Below are 22,075 nucleotides of genomic sequence, written 5' to 3' on the forward strand. Positions count from 1 at the left end.
GGTGATGGGCCTGCAGGTGTCCAGGCGGAAAGGATGGAGACTGGGGGTGTGGGGGCAGCGGGGAGCCAGGGTGGGTGTATGAGAGCAGGGCTGTGTCCCCAGGTGTGGACAGGGTAGGCCAAGGCCCCCGGGAGTAGGCAACACGTGGGGCTAGGGGAGCGCCCTTATTTGAAGAAACGATGAAAACGGCGGTGACGGACGGCACATTTTATTGTTTCTCCCAACTAGGCCGGCTTGCTGGGGCCATCCCTGTGCCCATGATGGGGATGGGGATGCTGAGGCCCAGTGGAATCCCACAGGCCCAGGATGCCAGCAGGGATGACTGTCCTTGTCCCTTGTTCCAGGTGAGGAGCTGAAGGCAAGGCAGGGGTCAGGGTCCTCTTCTTGAAGGACGTGGTGTGGGTAGATGTTTATTTTAGGAAGGAAAAATAGACAAAGAATAAGACTGGGCTTAAAGGGGTCCAGGGGTCAGGGGCTGTGGGTCCTTAGCCTCCGGGACAGCCCCGCTGGCCAGCAGCCTTGGCCCAAGCTCTAAGGTGGCCTGGGAATCCAAGGGGCGCGGGAGACAAGGTCAAGCAGGCCCTGTGGGGCAGAGTGTACTCTGCTCCCACGGCGGCCTGGCCGGACCGTCCTTCTAGGGGATAACGTCTCTCTCCCCACAGTCCAGAGTCCAGGGCCAGCGTCTGCTTCCCTGAGCAGCTTTGCCTTGCCCCATCCGACTCCTCGGGCCCGCTACCAGACCCACCTGCAGCCCCCCATGCCGCCCAGAGGTGCCATGGCCGTCACCCCCTGCACCTCAGCGGCAGGCGGTCCCGTGGCCATCCTTCCTGAGCCAAGGACGCCACAAATCCAGCCCCCTAGCCCAGAAGGGTCTTCCCAACCTCCCAGCCTGTACCATGGCCAAGGGGCTAGGGTCTGCCCACCATTCCTGCCGCTTGCTGGACGACGTCCCTGGCTGTCATCTTGCCAGCGCTCCGATCCCACAGTCCCTCCTATGCGCCAGGCTCCCACCTGGGCACTGGCACTCAGTGACTGAGACAGCCCTGCCCTGCCCTCGGGAGCCTCACCGGGGTCCCCAGGTGGCCCCTGCGGTCACTGTACAGTGCCCAACTGCCAGGAATAGAAGCAGCCCCTGGCACTGCCCTTCCAGGAAGCCTGCCTGGACCGGGTCTGCCCACCTCATCCTCCTGGCACCTCCTGCAGGCTGCCTGCGAATGCCAGGGTTCCCCAGGGCTGCGGCTGGGGACCCTTCTGGTCTCTGCCCACGTTCCCAGGTCACCTGCTACTTGGAGGCACGAGCTCCCTCCAGTCCTCTGGCACGTACGGGATTTCAATTCTTGGAGCTGGCATCAGACCCCACAGGTTAAGGGCTCAGTCCCACACGAGACCGCCCCCCACTTCAGACATCTGCCACGAGTCTCTGGCCACCCATACTTCGGACCCACTGGCTATAAATCGAGTTCCCCTGGCTCGCCCCTAGGCTTGCTAGAATGGCTCACAGTGCTCAGGAAAACACTCCCAACAGCCAGAGGAGGCAGCTGCTGACAGCAGGGCGTGAAGAGGGCACTGGGCTTCCCTGCCTTCTCCAGCTATGCCGCCGCCCAGCACTTCCACGAGGTTCCCGAACCCTCGTTGTTGAGGGGCTTTTGTGGAGGCTCCATTATGTACATAGGATGAAATCACTGGCCATTGGTGACTGAACTCAATCTCCAGCCAGGAAGTGGGGACAAAACCCAAATATTTATATAATACTCCCTGGCCCCAGCCTCAAGGGTCTGCCCTTGTCCCCAAACTGCTTCTCTCCCCCCTCCCCCACCCAGCCACCTTTCCATCTGCCCCCAAGCCCCTCTCCTCCAGGTTTTTGCCTGGGCAGTTCTTCATGTATCTCCATGAGGGATGGCTTCTTGTCTCAAGACCCTTGCAGCAACCACCTCCTCCAGGCAGCCTTCCCTGCCAGACCCTACTTGTGAGTTGCCTCTGGCTAGGCAGGGGTGCCCCCGTGTGCTTCCGACTCCCCTACACTGGAGCCCCTTGAGGGCAAAGCCTGGAGCCAGAGTCCTGGAGCCCACAACCCCCAAGGCCAGGCCCTGACCATGTTTCCTGCGAACGTTCCCAACTATCCACCTTTTGGGTCAGCTCCAGTGGTGGAAACTTTCCAGCCGGAGGAGGCCGCTTGTTTTGGAAAGTTCCTGGGGGAGCCGCCCCCGCCCGCCCGCCGGGTTCCCACGCTCCCTTATCACTGGGTGCTGGGGGGCGCCGTGCTGTGCCTGCCTGCCTGCCTAGCTCCTCCCCAGCTGACCTCGCTGGTCCTGCCCACCCCCTCCCTTCCGCTCCCGCTCCCCTCTCACCAAACCCCGGCCCCCTCCAGTCTGGCCCTGCCAAGCCCTCCTGCCACAGGTAGGGAGACCGAGGCCTCGCAGCGCCCCCTACACGCGCCATGTGAGCCCTGAACGGGAGTGTCTTCTGCTCAGGAACGTGAAGGCAGAGGCGGCCTAGGCTGGAGGAGTGTCTGGCTTGGGAGTCAGAGATCTGGCTCAGTCCTCTGCCTTAGTTTCCACCGCAGTGTCTCGGACCCAGGTGCCCAACCCCCCCTGCCCAGCCGCAGCTCCACCTCCTGCCTTGTGGCTTGCAGCCATTATTAATGTCCTGTTTTGTAAAATGAGGAAAAGTGGCCGCGCGCCTTAAGTGGCTGTGGTGCGAAGTGAATCCACGCGCCCCGTGCACGGGCCGGGGTCTGTAGCCCACCTGGATGTCCTGCCGAGCCAGGCAGGGCGGGAACCCAAGAGCGGTGATGGGTCAAGTCTACGGGGGCCTTGAACCCGAATCTTAGGCAGACGCGCCCCTCCTCCCCGCGCGCCCCTCCTCCTTGGCGCGGGTGGGGTGAGGGGCGGGGCGTGGGCGGGGCCGCGGCTCTTTTCTCTGGAGTTCGCGCGCCCCGAGCCCTCGCCGTCCGCCACTGTCCGACTTGACTCCGCGCCGGTGAGTGCGTCCCCGGGTTTGGTGCGGGCTCTCCGGGGACCGCAGTCGCCTCGGTCCGCCGGCTCCCGTGTCCCCGCTGACCTGCCCACCCTTCGCTCCTAGCTCTCCGCGATGGAGGCCACAGCCGAGTTCGTGGTCGAAAGTCCCGACGTGGTCTACGGCCCCGACGCCATCGAGGCGCAGTACGAGTACCGAACAACGTGCGTCAACCGCGAGGGCGGTGTCCTCAAGGTAGGCAAGGGACCAGGAGTTGGGAATGGGGGAACCAGGGAGCCGAGAGGGGACGGGAATTACCCAACGTCTGTGGCCCTGCCCCCGCAATAAGAGGGGGGTGTGGCCCCAGACTCACTGCACCGCCCGCCCCCAGGTATACCCCACGTCCGCGCGCTTCACCTTCCGGACCGTCCGGCAGGTGCCCCGGCTCGGCGTCATGCTCGTCGGCTGGGGCGGGAACAACGGCTCCACGCTCACCGCTGCCGTGCTGGCCAACCGGCTGCGCCTGTCCTGGCCCACGCGCACCGGCCGCAAGGTGGGGGGTCGGGTGCGGCTCGGCCGGAGTCCGTGCGGGAGGGAGGGAGGAGGGCCTCTAGGGGGCGGAGCTCTACGAAGGAAGGGGCCCTCAGGGGGAGGAGCCTAAGGTGCCCGCGGGCTCCCTTGGTGGGGGGAACCTCCAAACCGGGAGCGGCTTCTGCGCTGAGGCGTCCAAAAGTAAGGCGGGGCCTGAGGGTGCCGGGCGGGGCCCTGGCCGGCTGGTGGCCCACGCCGCGCCCCACCTCACTCCGCTCCGCCTGCCGCCCCCCAGGAGGCCAACTACTACGGCTCGCTGACGCAGGCCGGCACCGTTAGCCTGGGCTTGGACGCCGAGGGCCAGGAGGTGTTCGTGCCCTTCAGCGCACTGCTGCCCATGGTGGCACCCGACGACCTCGTGTTCGACGGTGGGCGGGGCCCTAGGCAGGGGGCGGGTGGGAGGCGGGGCCTGGAGGGGCCTAGGATCCCCCGGCTAGGCGGAGCTTGGGGGTGTTAGCCTCCCACCCCCCACCCCGCCGCAGGCTGGGACATATCGTCCGTGAACCTGGCTGAGGCGATGCGGCGCGCGCAGGTGTTGGATTGGGGACTGCAGGAGCAGCTGTGGCCACACATGGAGTCCCTCCGCCCGCGGCCCTCTGTCTACATCCCCGAGTTCATCGCAGCTAACCAGAGTGCGCGTGCGGACAACCTCATACTTGGCACGCGCGCACAGCAGGTGCAGCCCCGCCCCAAGTCCCGTATCCCTTGCCACTTGTTGCTCCCGCCCTTTGCCCCACGTTATCAATCGGCCTTTCGTCTTCACGCCCCCATCTGAGCGTCCACTCTCCGCTTCGCACTTGGGGAACTGAGTAGCCCAGACCCCTCCAGATCAAGGGGCCTGTACAACCTCCTTCTCTCTACGCCCAGTTGGAGCAGATCCGTAGGGACATCCGTGACTTCCGGTCCAGTGCTGGGCTAGACAAAGTCATCGTACTGTGGACAGCGAACACGGAGCGCTTCTGTGAAGTGGTCCCAGGCCTCAACGACACTGCGGAGAACCTGCTGCGTACCATCCAGGTGGGCGCACCCGGGGCCGGAGAGGGGTGAGGGCCAGCTGCAGAGAACCCCGCCGTGCTCACTGCCCGCCTGCGTCTGCAGCTGGGCCTGGAGGTGTCGCCCTCCACTCTCTTCGCTGTGGCCAGCATCTTGGAGGGCTGCGCCTTCCTCAATGGGTCCCCGCAGAACACCCTGGTACCCGGGGCCCTCGAGCTTGCACGGCAGCGACGTGTCTTCGTGGGTGGAGACGACTTCAAGTCAGGACAGACCAAGGTCAAGTCCGTACTGGTGGACTTCCTTATTGGCTCTGGCCTCAAGGTGCGTGGGCCCAGGGGACGCACAGCTTGGGAGGGGGTGCTAGGACCCTAAGCCCTGGGGTTTGGCTGCTGTGGGGGTCGTGCGCCGTGGGGCCTGCAGCTGCCGCGGGGCCCCTTGTTTCCCCGCAGACCATGTCCATCGTGAGCTACAACCACCTGGGCAACAACGACGGGCAGAACCTGTCAGCACCGCCACAGTTCCGCTCCAAGGAGGTGTCCAAGAGCAGCGTGGTGGATGACATGGTGCAGAGCAACCCTGTGCTCTACGCACCCGGCGAGGAGCCCGACCACTGCGTGCGTGGGCCGTGGGCCAATACGGGGGGCGGGGCTCCGGGCAGAGGGGGGCGGGGCCCCCTGTGACCTCGTGCTGCCCTGCAGGTGGTCATCAAGTACGTGCCCTATGTGGGTGACAGCAAGCGTGCGCTGGACGAGTACACGTCGGAGCTGATGCTGGGAGGCACCAACACCCTGGTGCTGCACAACACTTGTGAGGTGCGGTGGGGCCCCTCCCGGCAGGAGGCGGGGCTACCCACCGCCCCCGCCCACCTTCTCACCCTCGGGGCCCCGATCCCTCTTCCCCACCCAGGACTCCCTTCTGGCGGCGCCCATCATGCTGGACCTGGTGCTGCTGACTGAGCTGTGCCAGCGCGTGAGCTTCTGCACCGACGCTGACCCCGAGCCGCAGGGCTTCCACTCGGTGCTGTCGGTGCTCAGCTTCCTCTTCAAGGCGCCGCTAGTGCCACCAGGCAGCCCGGTGGTCAACGCGCTCTTCCGCCAGCGCAGCTGCATCGAGAATATCCTCAGGTGCGCCCTGGCCGTGGGCTCCCCAGCCAAGGCCCGAGTGTCCGCTTGCGGGCTTTGTGCAGGGACTTACAGGGCTTGGAGGCCGCGGGGTCACCAGCTGCCGAGTCCGGCCCCCACTAAGCCCCAGCCTTTCCCCCAGGGCCTGTGTGGGGCTCCCGCCACAGAACCACATGCTTCTGGAGCACAAGATGGAGCGGCCAGGCCTCAAGCGAATGGGGCTCGTGGTCGCCGCCTGCCCTGTGCCTTGCAAGAAGGGACCAGCGCCAGCTGCCGCCAACAGCTGTACGGGCGATGCCAACGGGCACTCGCAAGTTGAGGCACCCCAGACGCCCACCACCTAAGGCCACGGTCATCCTTCTGCCCCAAAACTCCTGCCTCCGTTGCCCCTCGGGCCCCAACCCTTCTGAGACCCCTGAAGACAATAAAGCCAGTGCCACCACAGCCACAGCCATCACCTGTGGGTTCTTGGCGCCTGCGACCTAATCCTCGTCACCGCCCAACTAGACCCGTTTCCCATTTCTCACGTGGCAGACTCCAACCTACCCTTCAAACACTGACGTCCCAAATCTTGAAACTTCCAGAACCCTGAGGCCTCCGCCTAACCCCACGATGGAGGATGTGGCTGCAAGCCAAAATGAAGAAATCTGAGACCAGATACCAAAAAACCAAAACCAAGTTACATTTATTGATGGGGCCCACCCCCTGCTGTTCAGGGGAAAAGAGGTCCCCAGGGAGCCCCCTTGGACAAAATAGAAATGGCAGGAAGGGCCTACACGTGACAGAACGTCTCTGAGGTCCTTTCGTTTTGTGTTTTGTTTTTATAAAATGAGAGTCCTTGGTGCGGGGCCTCCCAGCTGTCCAATCCTTGAGCTGGAGTACTGTTGCCCGAGGTGTGACCTCAGACCCTCACCCAGCAGACTGCCCGAGCCTCTGGACCTTGGTCCCAGGCAGGGGCACTGGGCAGAAGCCGAGGCTGGCAGTGGGCACGGGGCTACTGCCCCATCACACGCTCATGGTCATCCCCGGCGAGTACTGCGGAGAGACGAGGGGGTGGCGCGCGGAGGCGGGCTCAGCTCCGGCCTAGGCTGGGACCCGCCCCCCGGGGAGAACAGGGGACAGGGCAGGATGGGGCGGGGCAGACGTAGGGAGGGGAAGAGACAGGTGGAGATGCGTGGGGAAGCCGCCCTGGGGTGCGGGTCCCAGGGTGAGGTTGGGGGGAGGGGCGGTGAGATAAGGGCAGGAGTGAGGGAAGGTGGGGAGAGGGGAGGGAGAAGGATGACGCGGCCGCCCCCCCACCTGGCCCGCCGCGGTCACGGTCTTGCTCTGGCCCCCCGGCCGCCCCGCCGGGGCCTGCCCGCCAGGCCCCTCCGGCCCGACGCCGCCGCGGGGGGGGAGTCGACGCAGTCGCTTACGCTTTCGCTCGGGAACGGGTGCAGGAAGGTCCCGGTGGCCGCCATCTCGCCGTCGTCCCGCGGGGTGCCCGGGGCGTTGCTCAGGCCGGCCACGGCGCCGGGGGAGCTCTGGGGGCGGCCGCGGTCAGCGCGGTACTCTCCGCCCCGCGGGCCAGGCCCTGCCCCCCTCTCGTCCCACCCCGGCCTAGGCCTCACCGCCCTGGTCAAGCCCGCATCCCCGGGCCCCACCCCACGCGGGAGCGCGGCCCCTCACCTTCGGCAACCCGTCCATATCGCCCGAGCCTGTGGACCGACAGACGGCGGACCGCGGCTCAGACGCGCCTGCGCCAGGCGCGACTTCCAGCCCCCCACCCCCGCGCGCCCAGGGTCAACTGACCCCCTCCCCGAACTTCCCCCGCCCCCAGGCCCCGCCTGCTGGGGATCTCGACGGAGGGTCCGGACAGGGGTCAGTGATGGCACTCATGGCTTAATTACTGGAATCTCCCACGCCAACGCAGCCCCTACCACTGGGCGGCCCGCGGAAGCCCAGGGCGCAACTGGGACGCCCCCCGGAGAAACCGGGTTGGAGGGGCGGGAGCAACCGCCAGGGGGCGCAAAAGGCTTGTGAAGCAACGTGGTTGGGGAGGGGGCGGGGGGGGTCTCAGGACGCCTACTCACCCAGGGATCCGTTCACGTGATGAGGCTCCATCGCACTCATGGCCGCCATGGGGCCCTCTGGACCAGGGCCGAGCGGGAACTGCGGGATGCGGGGCAGCGTGGGACCAGGGCCACCAGACCCCCAGCGGGGCTACTACTTTTCCGCACCCCCACCCTGGAACCCTCTCCACTCACATTAGCCCTGCCAGCGCCCGGCCCAATGGGGTTCATGATCGTGTACATGTTCTCGCTGGAGTTGGTGGAGTCTGGGGGGGACAGCAGCGCGTGAGGGGATGCAGTGTGAGGGTTTCTGCAGGCACACCCTCCCCGCACCCCACCCAGGCTGTACCACCTCCAGGGCTGGGCATGATGGGTGTTCCAGGGGGCCCGCCTCCTCCTGGGGGTCCCTGCACAAGGAGGGAGACAGAGAAGGTGAGAAAGACGCCTCCCCCATCTGCCGCCCACAACTCCTTACCCTGCCCCCCCACCCCACCCCCCACCCCACCCCGGGCTTGAACGCCCAGCCACGACCCCACTCGGCCCCACTCACCGTGTAGCTGCCGGGGGAGGAGGAGGAATAGGGGATCTGGGGAGAAGGGCAGCTGTGAGCAGTCGGCCCACTCTACCCCTCACAGACCGCTGACGCCTCCCCCTGGCCCTCCGGGCCACCACTCACCGAGTTTCCGCTGGGGCTAGCCCAGGGGCCTCGCACTCCAGGGCCCCTAGAAGAGACAGTGTGTGGACCCTGGGGTTAGGACAGGAGGTACACAGCCCCCCACTGTGCACCCCGTTACCCCTCACCCTGCTGCCCCATGTGCCCCCAAACAGGCCCGCAGTGCAGCAGACATCGGCCGAGTCAGCCTTCAAATCCCATCCCATCACTCACTGGCCTTTGGGCCTCAGTTTCCCCTCCCGACAGCAGAATAAACAATATCCAGAGCAGTAACAATGTTCAGTGCAGATTGAGTCTGCCCCAGCATACCCAGCTGGTGAAGCTGGGTGGTGGCCCACATGGGCACACTCCAGGGGTTCTCCCAGGGCCTTACATGTTCATGGTGGGCAGGCCTGGGCCGCCGAGGGAGTTGGGTGGGGGCCGCATGCCACCTCCATAGCTCTGGGAAAGCAAAAGGGCTGTGAGTGGGCATGGTGTGGGGGGGAAGGCCCTGAGGCACACCCCTTCTCCTGGACCCTGCCCTCACCTGGGGTCCAACGCTGGCCAAGCCCCTTGGGGGCGTCACCCTCTGCATCGGGCCCATGCTCGGATGCCCTGAGGTGGGGACAGAAGGAGGGGGGGCTCAGGCCACCAACACTCCCCAGCGTGGACATGTGCTGGATGGGGGTGGTTCTGCATGGTGGGACAGCAGGCATTCCGGGTGGGGTCCTGCTGAGCGGAGGGGGAGGCGGCAGCCGAGCTTCCCTACTCACCCTGAGCTCGTGGGGAGGGTTCCGTGGCTCCAGGGAGGAGGGGCTGGGAGCCTGGGAGACCCACCGGAGGCTGCGGAGGGGGCGCGGCAGCACTGAGCGAGGGTGCCGCCACCCCGGCCCAACTCCTGCCCCCCCCTCCCCTCATCCCTCTCTCACCTGACTCGGCATCCGCAGGGTGGGCCGGGGGCCCCCTGGGAACCGCGGTGACATGAAGGGCTGGAAGAGGTGGGCCGGGGATCAGCACCTCCCACCACCTGTTCACCCCCCAAAGCTACCCCGTTCCTGCAGTGCCCCGGCCCCCAGCCTGGACAGCCCCCTCTTCCAGGACCAGCCAGCAAACCGCAGCCAGCCAGTGCCCGGTGCGTGAGTGCGGTGGGGCTGGGGGCTCGAGTTGCTGGGACGTGCATGTGTGAAGGGACAAGGTGTCAGAGGTCCTTACCTGAACATGAGGCCCCATCATGGGGGCGTTGGGGTTGTGGGGGGGCTGCTGGGAGCCGGGGGGGCCCTAGGAGGACAGAACCAGGCAGGTTGGGAAGAGTGAGATCCACCGAACCTTCACTGCTTTCTGTGGCCCTGATGGACGTGGCCAGGGAAGGGGGGGCGGGGATGCCATGGAGGCAGGAGGGGGAGCCAGTCCTGCACATCCCCTAGTGCAAGACGGGGTTTGGGGTGAGGAGCCCTACAGGGAAACAGTCAGGGGCAAGACCCACGGCTCAGAGAGCCATGCTCTAAGGCCCTTAGCAACCTGGCATGCGCAGACCAACAGCACAGAGACCCACCCTCTCCTGCCCTGGGGCCCAGCTCACCCAGCCCCTCCCCCGCTGGCTCCACCACAACCCAGATGCAAAACCCACCATGCCCACCACCCTCCCACCGATTGCAGCCTGCCCAGCCTGCCAGAGCCTCCGACGCAGCCACTCAAAATTGCAGAACAGGGGGCACCAGCCCTGGCTGTACCTGGAAGAAGCCGGGTGCCATGGGGCCTGCTGCCATTGCGTCGCTGGGGGCCATGCTCCCCATCACTGGACTAGGGGCCGCTACAGAGCCCTGCGGGGGGGTGGGGAAGACCGTGAAAACCAGTCTGGTCACTTCCTGCTGGAGTGTCCCCTCCTTTCCAAAAGCAGCCTGCTCCACGGAACAAGGAACCTGGGCCATCTGACCCTCTGCCCGTGCATGTGGATGCTGGAGGGTCCTCGGGGTGAAGAGCCGCTGCCCCTGTCCCCACCGGAGATTAGCGGCCCTGATTTGGCCTCCTCCTCAGATGTGCTATGGTGGCCCTCAGGATGGGCTTTGCCTCTTTGCTGTACCCAAGACCCTGGAGGTGATCAGGGCCCTGCTGGGCTGAACCCACAGCCCAAGGAGGAGACCAGCATTCCCAGCTCCTAAGGAGTCAGTCCCAAGCCCGAGGATTTGGGGGTGTCTGAAAACGCCAACAACCCAGGGCTCCAGTGGGCAACTGCCTCAGCCATCCCGCACAGGCCTGTTCTTTCCGTCTGAATCTAACCTCAGCCTAGTGAGGGCGCAGTCCCCGATTCCAGGCCCATCCCGACAGGCTGGCCAGGCAGAGGAGCTGGATTCCCAGCTCTACCCAAGACACCCTAAAAATCAACTGATGGCTTCAAGATGAACCTCCCTTCAGGAAGGCTCCTCCCTGAAGCTGCTGCACAGACCAAGCCCCCTCCTCCTTGCAAGGGAGGGAGATGAACAGCAGGACTCCTGGGGTGGGGGCTTCAGGCCCCTGGCTTCCTTTCGATGGAGGAGAGGGGATGACAGGCTGCTAGAGGGGAGTCCGCCGCCCCCCTTCCCCCCTCCCTGTCAGCCAGGGGCGGGTGCTGGGGGCAGGCCAGGGCTGGCAAGGGGGCAGGCTGACAGGCCACTTCCTCTGGTCGGCTCCAAGTCCCAGGCCTGTCTGCCTTGGGGCCCACAGAGCAGGGAGGAGAGGGGGGAGCCGGAGGCCTAGTTTATAGGGCAGAGGGGACACATCGAAGTGTAGGGAAGGAGGAGGACTCTGCAGGGACCGAGCAGAGAAGAGAGTAGTTCTCTGGGGGCCGCTTGACTCTGGTCTGTGTGGATCATCTGCCCCCACCCACCCCAGGCCTGACAGGACCCAAGCGGAAGGGTATGGTCTGTGTGGGTCACTGCTGTCCCTGGGCTGGCACAAGCCATCACACAAAGGGATGCTCAGGAATTTGCAAAACTGCAGCCACTTGGGTTCAGAGGAGTTAATAATTTTGCCCACAGTCACACAGCATTTCCTGCCCTACAGAAGCGGGAAGAGGGCCCCTTGGCTGGGTCAGAGTAGGGCTCCTGGAGACATACCCTTCCCCAGGGGACTGCAAGCTGCCCCCTTTCCTGTCCCTTCTCAAAGGTCAGCCTCTGAAGGACTCCAGGCCCCAAGCTGGGGTGGGGGGGGAGGGAGGGTATGGGTGGGAGCCTCCCCAGGCCTATGGTGACTGAAAGCACTCCCAGGGCCCATTATAAACCTTTTGAAAGCCCAAGAGACCCTGGGGGGGGGGGGGAATAAAGCTATCAGTCCTCCTCCAACCGGCCACTCCGCCGCCTTCTCCACGTCATGCCCTCCCACAGACACAGCCTTACAGCCGGAACAGCTATTCTCGTAGGCGCCTGCCTCAGTGGCTGAACAGGGGCACCTCTGAGCCCTAGGTCTGTCCACTGCCCCCCCCCACCCCACAGGGAGTGTGGGAGAGCAGGCCCCCTCCTTTTGAGCCACAGCAGGCGCCAGAGCATTTCCTGATTGGGAGGGCGGAGGTTGGGGCAGCTGCTCTCTGGGCTGCAGACCACGAGATGTGGGGGCAGGGAAAAGATGGGGCACCCCTCAGCCCCTTGTAGCTCCCCAGTTCTAGGCCCGAAAGGGTTAATATAGGGCGGTCCACTCTCCCTGTCGGTGGCCCCCAGCTAGACCCCCCACGTCAGTCATCCACCCTCCACCCAGAGGCACCCTGGCCCAACCTGCGTTGCTATGACGACGGGCTGGGCGCGCTAGCGTTTCCTGGAGATGCCGAGGTCGGCAGCAGAGCGGGGAGGGGCGAACTGAGCCCCCACTCGGAGGCCCTCCCCCCCTCCACGTAGGGGAGGCACGTTGGAGCAGCGGCCAGGCAGGATGTGCACCCACAGCCACAGAGAACCTGTCACCCCGGGGCCAGATCGCTACCCACCTCGGGCGTGGGGGAGGGGTGTCCCCATCCCCCCACTCACGTCAGCTATGCACATGCCATCTCCCCCCCACACACCACACGCGCTCCGCTGCCATGGTAACATGCGCGCTCCCGCTCCGGCAAGCGCGTTCCCCTCCGTGTGAAGCACCAAGCACTCCACCCTCCTTGCTGTCCCCAGAGGCGCCCTGAGAGGCCGCTAGAGTCGCGGCAGAGGAAGGAAAGGGTGCTGAGCAGGCCCGGAGGGGCTAGGGCTCGACTGGGAGAGAGCGACCTCACGGAGTCAGGCACGCACACAACTCCAGACACCCCCGGAGCCCCAGTTCTGGCAGGAAAGGTATGGGGGTGACAGCACACGAGCAGTGGGACCCAACAGGGACCAAAAGTAGGACTCCCAGCCCCACGGCTCCCACGCACAGTATAAGGCGGGTGCGGAGACTCTTCAGGGACAAGAGGAACCCCTACCCCTCTGGGGCTGCATTCCTGCCCTACAAAGGCCTGCACTGGGCAGGGGAGGGGGGTGCATCATGCGGGGAGGCGGTGCACAACCTTGACCAACTGCAGAGCGAGATGGGCACCACCCAGCCCTGGGAGGCCCGAGGGGGCACAGCGGGATCACTAAGGGTGTGAAGACACCAGAGGTAGGGGTGTGGGTGCGGGGGGGGGGGGGGAGAGAAGAGGGAACTGGCCTTGAGCTGTTGCTTCCTCCTTGAGTGGGCCTGGGGCCCCCAAGCCTTTCCTGCCCACCCAGAGACCCCCTCAGAGAAGCCAGCTGGCCAAGCCCCCCACCCAAGGCCAAGAGAATAAAGGCAGGAGCTGCCATCTGCCCACGACAAGATGCCACGGGCCCTTTCATGTCATCCCCTTTCCTCTCCAGACAGGCCTCTGACCCCCACTCAACCCAGAAGGAAACTGAGGCCAAAGAGGTGACATCAACAGCCTATCACCAAGCAAAGTCAGGAAGTGTGCCCACTGCTGGGCCTCTACTGCTCAAGGGTGCACCTGCCAGCTAGCCAACCCCCACCCCACCCCCACTCCGCATGCACTCAGAAAGGCCAGGGCAGGAGGGGACATGCAGTAGTGGCCCCAACCCTGTTCCCCTGACACACACATAGACACACACACACAGCTGGGCAGATGGGGAGGCAGGGGCTCCTGGCTCCACAGGGGACTCAGATGATGGAAAGGTGGGGCTGCCTCAGGAAGGTATGGGGGGTTATGGGGACCCTCGGGAGCTGAGTGCAGTGGAAGGAGCCTCCCCCATCCTGTGAGTAATCCTATGCTGAGCAGAGGGAATAGGGACCCCCCCCCCAGAAGCGGTCAGATCCCAGACCCATCCCCATAACCAGACCCACCTGGCCACCCAAGCCAGCCTCAGGCCACGCAAGCCCCCAAGGCCACAGGCCCAGAAACCTGCCCATGCCCACGAGCCCTGGTCCCAGTCCCCAGGGCAGGGACTCACGTAGTCCTGGAAGGCCTTGGCCTCATTTGAGTGCTCACACGCCTCTCTGCGGTCAGGTGCTGCACAGTACAAGTCCCAGAACACGCTGTGGGCGGCAGGGGGGTGGGGGGACGATGGTTTCCCCACACGTCCCCACCCAGCCCCCCTCCGTGGCCCACCCTGGCCAGCCTCACACGCACCACCACCAGGAATGCAGGAACCCTGGGGGCTCCCCCAGCGTAATGTTCTTCTCCCATCGGATCTGCAGGGGGAAGGCAAGAGAGTGAGGGGGCCCTGCCTCACCCCTTCCAACCTGACATAGCCCTAGCCCAGCCCGGGACCTGGGGAACGCTGGGGCAGGGGACCAGCCCCTCAGAGCAAGGGAGCTGGGGGTGGGGGACAACTATGTGAGGGGCAGAGAAGCGGGCACCGCACCTCAGATGGCCAAACACATCCCTGGACACCAGTCCACGGGCCCTGGACCATGCCCCCCAGGGCCAGCAGAGAGGCGGCCCAACCCTACCACTAGAGCCCCAGTGGAAAGGAGATGGAGGGGACTCCAGGGTATGGGTGGTAAGGCTGGGCCCAGCTTAGGGGGATCTCCGCCTGGCCAGGCTGGCTTACCTCGGACAGAAAGGTCTGGGCTGACTTCTGGGCACCAACGTGCAACAGGTACTCGTATACATACAGTGCCAACCTGCAGGCAGGCAAGGCGGAGGCTGGCTCAGGCCTAGGGCCAGCCCCAGAGCCCCGCCCCAGGGAGCCCTGGGAGAGGCCCTCAGTGAGCCCCTCGTGACACCACTCCCAGCCTCACCCACTGCCACCTACTGGTTCCCCAATCACCCCCACCTCCCCCACCTCCCCCACCCTGACAGGTGATGACGTCAGTTGCTCAGGTCAGCCAACTCCTATATATCCATCAATACCCAGCCTGCAGGCCCTTCTCCTCAGCAACACTCTCAGCAGTCCCTAACCCCCCAACCTGCAAGCCAAATTCTGCTCAGTTCAACACCAGGTCCTGGCCCCATCCTGCCAACGCCAAGACCCCAGAACAGCCTCGGTCCCAGGGGGGTTTTCTGCCCAGAAGAAAGGGCTCCTGCATGTCGCTCCAGACTATGCCCTGGGTGGGGTCTCCCAGCCAGGACCCTAGGCCATGTGGCCAGGGCCCAGCTTCTAATTCCTTCCTAGCCTTGTCTGCTAGAGGCCCTGAGGTCTTCCTCTTCCAGGTGCCCTTGGACCCCCATTCTCTTTCTCAGGATTGGCACCCATCCACCCGGGGTGGCCATGACCTATCTATACCCGCCCACCAGGTAGTCTAGAGAGGGGTAAGTGAGGGACGGTAGGGCCAGCAGTGCCACTTGGCTTCCATGGCACCTTGTAGAAACACAGTGTCCAGTACCCCCAGACACACCAATTTAGCCACTGCCCAGCCCATCCACATCACCTTTTAAGCCTCTCCATCCTCAGCCTCCATGCCCCTCATCAGTCCTCCACACCAGCAAGCAGAGAAACAACTGCCTGGCCCCTGGGGCGACCCATTCCCCAACCATCCACTGCGCAGTTACCGGCCCCGCCCAGAGCTCCAAGGGGACCTGAGGCCCATCGGGCCCCATGTGGGCTGGGAGGTAAAGGGTCCAGATCCAAGCCTGGGGGACTCCCCGAGGGCTGGCCTGAGCTGGAAGGGCTTCTCGCAGACCTCCCCACTCAGCTGGCCACCCTTCCCTGGCTGAGGGCCCCATCCTAAAATAACCCTGCTTTGACTCATGTTCCTGCTCTCCCCCCCTTCCCAGCCAGGCTTCTTGATCCTCACATCCCGCCCCCATATCAGATCACGCCCCCTTCCTCAGTTCCCCTCAGACCTCACAGAGGCAGTTCTAGCCATTCTGTTCGGGCCCCCACTCCCTGCCCCACCCCATGGGTTCCCTCCTTGCCCCGGATCCTCTTCCATCATCCATCCATTCAACATGAGCCCAACACCTTCTTGTGCAGTGAACACAACAGACACCGGTACCCCTGCAGGCTACCTGCTCATGGGGAGACAGAGAAGCAACAATACAAAGGAGAAGCAAAGTTCTGTGGGGGACTGGAAGGGCTGTGGTGTGCGTGCTAGGGAAGGGCAAAGGGGGGACATTGAAGGTTTGGGGTGGGCAGCTGGCCCAGGGCAAGGTGTGCCCCTGACTCACACCACACCAAATGAGCTGTGACGGCTACCTACAGGGACAGGGCACAGAAGGGTAGAGCTCATGGTGGTCACACAACTCCAAGTGTGGGCTTTCTGCATGACTGGCTGTGGATTCCCCCATATCATCACACGCCTGTCAGCCTTCCTGGCCCCGTGGCTTCCACGCTTCCCTCCAATTCACTCCTGCGACTCTCTTCCTTTCTAGAGGCTTCCTGAGCCTTCACGTGGCCAGAAGCTGCCAGCCCTGAATCCATCAGTGAAGGAACAAGTGTGAAAAGCCAATGGCCTGGAGCAGAGCCAACCAGCCCAGGCTTACCAGTCAACCTCATGTTCTAGGTAAGAACAGAGGTTGAGAGAGGCCTAGCCAGTCCCTCGCCCATTTTGGGGATTGCTGCAGGGAGCAGGAAAAGTCTGGGGTGAGATGCCCAGAGACAAGGAAGCAAAATGAGGTGGGGGAATCCAGGTAGATGGGGTAAGGGTAGGGGCAGGGGGGGGGCTGCATTCTGGCTCAGTGAGCCCCCTGAAGAAATGACCCTTGGCTCCTACCACATCCGCCAAGGGCTGTACACTGCCTACCACTGGGCCCTCCTGTACCTCCCCTTTGCCCTTGATTGTTCGGCAGTGGCATGTGACCCAGCATGCAGGTGCAGAAGCCCGCCTCTGCCTGCTCCCCCCCCCCCCACAACTACCCAGCCCCAGCTCAGCCCTGGGCCTTCACCTCTGTGTGGCTTCCTCCCCCACTTTGATGACATCTTCACACAGCGCCCATAGGTGGCTCCAGCCTGCCTCCCCCCAAACTCAGGGTCCACGTGACATCTAATGACTTCAACATTCCCCCACCCATTTCTTCCTCTCCCACCTCCTCTGCCCCCATGCCCCTGTGAGATGACCTTGACTCACAAAAGTACAAGTACATGTGTAGGAATATATCCACCCAACCATACTGAGATCACTGCACTTACTGAATTTAGGGGAAAAAAACTTAAGGAAAAAGCTCTCTCTCCTGATTTGGAGCCTTCTTCCTGCCTCCTCTAGCACACCCTTGGTCCAGGCCACTACCATCTCTTACCTGGATTTCGATAGCATCCCCCCCAACACACACAGGGGCTGCTCTCTCCCCAGTCCCTACACACACACACCCCGTAACACTCCTCCTTCACCGCCTCTCCCCGCACACACTGGCCATCGTGCACCTCAGGGCCTTTACACAGGGTGTTCACCCACCTCGAACACTTCCACCTACAGACCCATGTGGCTCAAATGTCACCGGTCAGTCTTCCCCATCACACCTAGCATCACCTGCCCCATCCCCCCCATCACCTTATTTATCCCCTTCTGACATTGTCTCTGCTCATTGCCTGCAGCTCCTCCTGGAATGTAGGGGGGGGTGGGACTTGCTCTTTCACTCACTACTGAACTTAAAACAGAGCCCAGGGCATCTTGAGCCCCCAGCTACCCCAAAGGAATGAACACACCAGCAACAGGACTCCCTCCTGTGACTCCGGGTCTGGTAGCACCGGTAAGTTAGCGGAGTATTTCAATGCAGAGGATCTGGGTGGAGTTTTAGCCCCAAAGCAAAGAGAAACCAGACAAGAGTTTTCAGTTTTGCTGATTTCTCTCACATGTCGGTACTTTAATTTATACCAGGATAGAGTCTGAGAGAAGAATTGTGAGCTGTTTTGTTTTGAATGAAAAAGGGTTTTTTTGTTTTGTTTTTCTTGTGCATCGTTTATTCCCGATGCGGGACAGATTCCTTCCATGCCCAAAACGAAGCACATGGTGCCCCGGAGAAATCTAGGAGATTCTTCCCACTCCAGGGAAGGAGTGAGAAGGACAGGTGCTGAGGACACCAGTTCCCCAGCCTACCTATCCTCCCCCCTCAGCAGAGGGGAGCTGCTCCCCACTCCTATTTCCTCACATCCACTCATCCCTGAAATAAAAAAAAAAAAAAGGTTCCACTATTTAAAGAAGAAAAAAAAGACAAAAAAAACCTCAAGTATGGGAGGGAGGGGTCCTGGCTGGGACCTGAGGTTAAAGGTCACCAACAGAAGCCCATGGGGGGGGGAACCACCACTGTGTCTACTGTGGGGGGGGGCAGCAGCCGTGTGTCACGCTCCTTTGCCGGCACCTGCACACCGCGGGGCCACGAAGCCCCGGGTGAAGCGGTTCCTCACTGACACCATGAGGGTATTTCTAAGGGTCTGTGACACTCAAGTCAGTTAGCTTGGTGGTGAGATACTGATCCACAGAATGGAGGGTTCCAGATGCCCAGGTCATTTCTTGAGTCCCATGACGACATCTCTGCCCACGAGAGACTTGAAAAAGGAGAAGAGCACGGTGCTCAGACCGCTGCTGGCTGGACAGGGAAGGCGCAGGCTGGGAATGGGGGGCCTGGGGCCGGATGGCACCGTGTGGCAGGGGGTGGGGGGAGGGGGGTGGGCAGTGAGTGAATGAAAAGTGTTGAAGCCTGGACATGGCCTATGCTGTCTTGAGACCTTCAGGGCCCTCCAGAGACTCCAAGCAGGGCTTCTAGCTTGACAGTCACCGACCAGGCCCTGGGCTCTGTTATGGGGAAGGGCCCAGGCGCTGGATCCTAATCCTGACATCCCCACCCCTAACCAGGTTGGCAAATGACCTGCAGAATGAGGAGTGCCCTCGTGGGAGGGGCTTCGGCTGTAAGAGGGCAGGTGGCTGGAAGGAATGAGCGACCTAGAGGAAACGCGCACCCAGACCCCAAATTCTCATAGGAAGAAACACACGTGGTGACATAATGGGATGTCGGAGCCGGAGCCCTGCAGACTGCAACGCAACACCACCACCGTGACTGGCAAGAATTACGGGAAGGCAGGGGCGCCTGGGTGGCTAGGTCGGTTAAGCTGCCAACTTCAGCTCAGGTCATGATCTCATGGTTGGTGGGTTCGAGCCCTGTGTCGGGCTCTGTGCTGACAGCTAGCTCAGATTCTGTGACTCCCTCTCTCTCTGACCCTCCCCTGCTCATACTGTCTCTCTCTCTCAGAAATAAATAAAACATAAAAAAAGAAAAGAAAAGAATTACGGTAGATAACACGGATACTCCCTGCCTGGTGTCCTCCTCCCCCTTAAAGCCCTGGGACTTGCTGCTGGGGGCTGGGAGATGCCCTCTCCCAGGGGCTTCTATCACTAGACAAAGGGGCTCTCCAGCCCACACACTTCCTCTCTCCCCCCCTGCTACCCTCAAGGCCAGGCCTTCAGGCATCTCTGGCCAGGGTGGTGATCACACTTCTTACCATCCACCGGGTGGCCTCCACGCTCACCCCTGACAGCCCTTCCCCCACCCAGTGGCCAGAGTAAGGATCTCCACCCACAAATCCCACCTGTCTTCCTCCTCTTCTTCATCCTGTTCCCTCCCAGACGCTGCCTCTTCTCAAGCCCCTCCTTGGAGGCTCCCCTGCGTCCAGTGGCCTTGCTTGGCCTCCAGGACTCAGTTCGGGGGCTCCTCTCTCCGAAACCTCTTACCAATCTGCTCTCCAGACAAGGAGGCCACGGCCATACTTGGAAGGCCAGCAAGAAACAGCAAACGCGAGGCGATTCCCTCACCTGCTGAGCTAAGGAACAAACTTTACCTGCGGTCACGTGCCGTCTCAAAACCAATCCCCCAGTGACACCAACCGTGGCTGTCATTTATGAAATGACTTAAGGCCACCTAGCAGCACCTCACAGCGGCAGAACCTCTGGAGCCACAGGAGGAGGGATACAAAGGGGACAAAGGGGCGAACTATCCCTGTTACCTTCATACTCATTTAAAAAGCCCTGAATGCAATGACCGAATGCAAGTGCTAGTTAGTTCTGGGTGCTAGGTGCCCTCCGGGCTGCCCTGTAGGCTGGGCGTGTTTATTACCGGATCCACCATCCTGGCTCCCAGCAGGTATTGGGTCCATTTCTGGGGCAGGCTGTCCCAGACCTAGTGTTGAGGTGGGGAGCCAGGGACAGGCCCAGGACAGGGACCGGAGAAGGAAGAAGGGCGGGAGGAGGCAGGAGGGTGAGCTGGGACAACAACATGGTACCAGAAAGCTGAGGGCCTGAGCAGTGTAAACCGCCCCCCCCCCCCGGCCCCCATTACACAGAGGAGGAAACCGAGGCCCAGAGACAGGAAGTGGCTGGGCTGGTGGCTGCCTGTGTGGGGTGCTCTACCTGCAGCCTTTCACCCAGTCCTTGTGAGAATCCTACAAGGCCCGCTGTCCCTATTTCAGCAAACCAGCCGGCTTCCCGGTGCGGTGTCCCCCTCCCCCCTTCCGAGAGCGCGCTCTCTCTCTCCCTCCCTCCCTCTCTCTCTCGCTCTCTCTCTCTCTCGCTTTCTCGCTCTCTCGTGCCCCAGACCCTGAGACCTCCCAGATCTCTTCCTCCCCAGGGCCCCCACAGCCCTGCGGATGAGATATGGGGTGCAACCATCTGGTGTTTTCCAAACTTTCTTTAGCAGCAGACCCCGATCTCCAAACCAACGCTTTCACAGGAGCCCCTGCAAGACACGGATGAGAGCAGGGCAGCGCTGGTCACCAGCGGCCTGGAGAATCGGCACCATGGGACCTTTAGCCCCCGCACGAGGGGTTTCTGCAGATCCCCGTGTCCTCCCGCTGGGAGCCGCGAGGCCTCCCCGGAGGCCCCACCCAGCTGCCCACGCGGGGCTCGGGCTAGCACCCTCAGGCCCCCTCCGGTCCCCCCAGTCTCCGACTGAGGTCAGTCTCGTCGGCCCCGGAAACTTCCCTGCAGAACGTGGGAGACGGGCTCGGTTAGCGACTGGCGCGCACCCAGGTCTCCACTGTCGGAGCTCGCGACCCTCGACTCCGGCTCCGATCGGTCGCGGCCCTCCCTTCGAATCCTGCGCCCTCGCGCCACTCGGGGCTCTTTAGCCCTCGAGTTTCACGCGCCGCCCTCAAATCTCGCGAACCTCGGTCTCCGGCACCACTTCAACTCTCCCGACCTCTGGGATCTCGCGCGCCGCCTCAAGCCACGCGACCCCCCGCGCCGCCGGAATCCCACGCGCGCGTCAAATCTCGCGACCCCTGAAGCACCTCACGCCCCGTAGCTCCTGCGCACCCGCACGTATCCCGCGGCCCCCTCGCGCCCCTCGGGTCTCGCGCGCCCCCTCAAATCTCTCGCCCCTCGGGTCTCGCGCGCCCCCGCAAATCTCGCGACCCCTTCGAGCGCGCTCAAGCCCCGCACGCCCTGCCCCCGCGCCCACGTGCCCCGAGCGGTGCCCGCCGGCATTGGGGCCCACGGAAGCTGCGCGACGGCTGAGCCCCGCCCCCGGCGCCCCCGGCCCCGGCCCCGGCCCACCGACTCACTTCTCGCGGGCCTGGCTGTCGGAGGGCACGGCCGAGCCCTTGCCCCCCTTGGCGTACATGCTGCTCCGAGCCGCCGCCGCCGCCGCCGCCGGGGCCCACACCTGTCAGGCGGCACCGCGGGCCGCGCTAGCGGTCGCCATAGCTACCCCGCGCCCCGGGCCTCACAGCCCCGAGCCCCGCGCGGGCACCGCGGGCATCGTCCGCGCGGGGGAGCTCCAGACGGCCAAGGCGGCGGTGGCGGCGGCGGCGGCAGCGGCAGCAGCAGCTCCAGCTTCAGCTCCAGCCACGGGTTTTATTTTCTTCCCCTCTTCCCTCAGCGCGGGCTGTTCCGGGAAGCGCGCGCCCCCTCCTCCCGCCGCGCGCGCGCGCGCGCGCCCCCGCCCGCCGCCTCCCTGCCGCCCGCGGGCGCCGCTCTTAAAGGGGCGATGGCGGGCGCGCGGATGGGTCCCGCTGTGGGGACCGTGGGCCGGGCGCGCACGCGCAGTGCCCAACACAGGGGGGGGGCGCGGGCACACACACGTAGGCACGGGTGGGGGCGGCCACCTGGGGACACACAGCAGGATACAGTTGATCACTGCTACACACACACTCTCCAAATAGGACCAGCCACCCAAACTGTACACCTAGGAACACAGCCACACACAGGACTCCACGCATCAATCCACGTAGCTACTGGAACTACTAGTGAGAGTTCTATAAAGCAATAGGCAGCCACACTCGGGGTCCCACTCCACAGAACCGTCCCCACACAGCGTGAGTGGGACCCGCCACACGTACAGCTCACCCAGGGACACCCTGTCATACACATGGAGGTATACACAG

At 63.6% G+C, this 22,075-nt stretch overlaps 2 protein-coding genes and 1 long non-coding RNA gene across 9 annotated transcripts; 2 read left to right on the plus strand and 1 right to left on the minus strand.

Moving 5' to 3' along the window:
- The first annotated feature begins 127 nt into the window (after nt 1-127).
- ISYNA1 (inositol-3-phosphate synthase 1) lies at nt 128-6,072 on the plus strand. 2 transcript variants are annotated; one of them, XM_039228095.1, is made up of 11 exons: nt 128-344; nt 3,082-3,210; nt 3,347-3,508; nt 3,782-3,914; nt 4,029-4,222; nt 4,414-4,563; nt 4,645-4,860; nt 4,989-5,153; nt 5,238-5,351; nt 5,446-5,663; nt 5,803-6,072. In XM_039228095.1, the coding sequence occupies exons 1-11, from the start codon at nt 180-182 to the stop codon at nt 6,002-6,004; spliced, it is 1,848 nt and encodes a 615-aa protein (XP_039084026.1). In that variant the 5' UTR covers nt 128-179; the 3' UTR covers nt 6,005-6,072. The 2 variants fall into 2 exon arrangements, with proteins under 2 accessions (XP_039084026.1, XP_039084027.1); XM_039228096.1 differs by lacking the exons at nt 128-344; nt 3,082-3,210; nt 3,347-3,508 and adding an exon at nt 3,672-3,687.
- A 246-nt stretch (nt 6,073-6,318) lies between these two features.
- On the minus strand, nt 6,319-21,612 carry SSBP4 (single stranded DNA binding protein 4). 6 transcript variants are annotated; one of them, XM_039228098.1, is made up of 18 exons: nt 21,254-21,611; nt 14,375-14,447; nt 13,951-14,012; nt 13,772-13,856; nt 10,094-10,183; nt 9,576-9,641; nt 9,293-9,352; nt 9,137-9,206; nt 8,911-8,978; nt 8,758-8,825; nt 8,388-8,433; nt 8,262-8,297; nt 8,064-8,118; nt 7,907-7,977; nt 7,733-7,811; nt 7,329-7,357; nt 6,960-7,183; nt 6,319-6,695 (listed from the first exon to the last, which is right to left on the minus strand). In XM_039228098.1, the coding sequence occupies exons 1-17, from the start codon at nt 21,310-21,312 to the stop codon at nt 6,974-6,976; spliced, it is 1,227 nt and encodes a 408-aa protein (XP_039084029.1). In that variant the 5' UTR covers nt 21,313-21,611; the 3' UTR covers nt 6,319-6,695; nt 6,960-6,973. The 6 variants fall into 6 exon arrangements, with proteins under 6 accessions (XP_039084029.1, XP_039084032.1, XP_039084030.1 ...); XM_039228101.1 differs by having other exon boundaries at nt 7,076-7,183; nt 21,254-21,610; XM_039228099.1 differs by lacking the exon at nt 9,293-9,352 and having other exon boundaries at nt 21,254-21,612.
- Nucleotides 12,534-18,803, plus strand: LOC120229257. Its single transcript, XR_005527698.1, has 3 exons — nt 12,534-12,646; nt 16,138-16,268; nt 18,555-18,803. It is a non-coding gene; the product is annotated as an uncharacterized LOC120229257 (long non-coding RNA).
- Nucleotides 21,613-22,075: the final 463 nt, after the last annotated feature.

The sequence above is a fragment of the Hyaena hyaena genome, unplaced genomic scaffold (assembly GCF_003009895.1).
Source record: "Hyaena hyaena isolate Hyena2069 unplaced genomic scaffold, ASM300989v1 scaffold_30, whole genome shotgun sequence".
Lineage (NCBI taxonomy): Eukaryota > Metazoa > Chordata > Mammalia > Carnivora > Hyaenidae > Hyaena > Hyaena hyaena.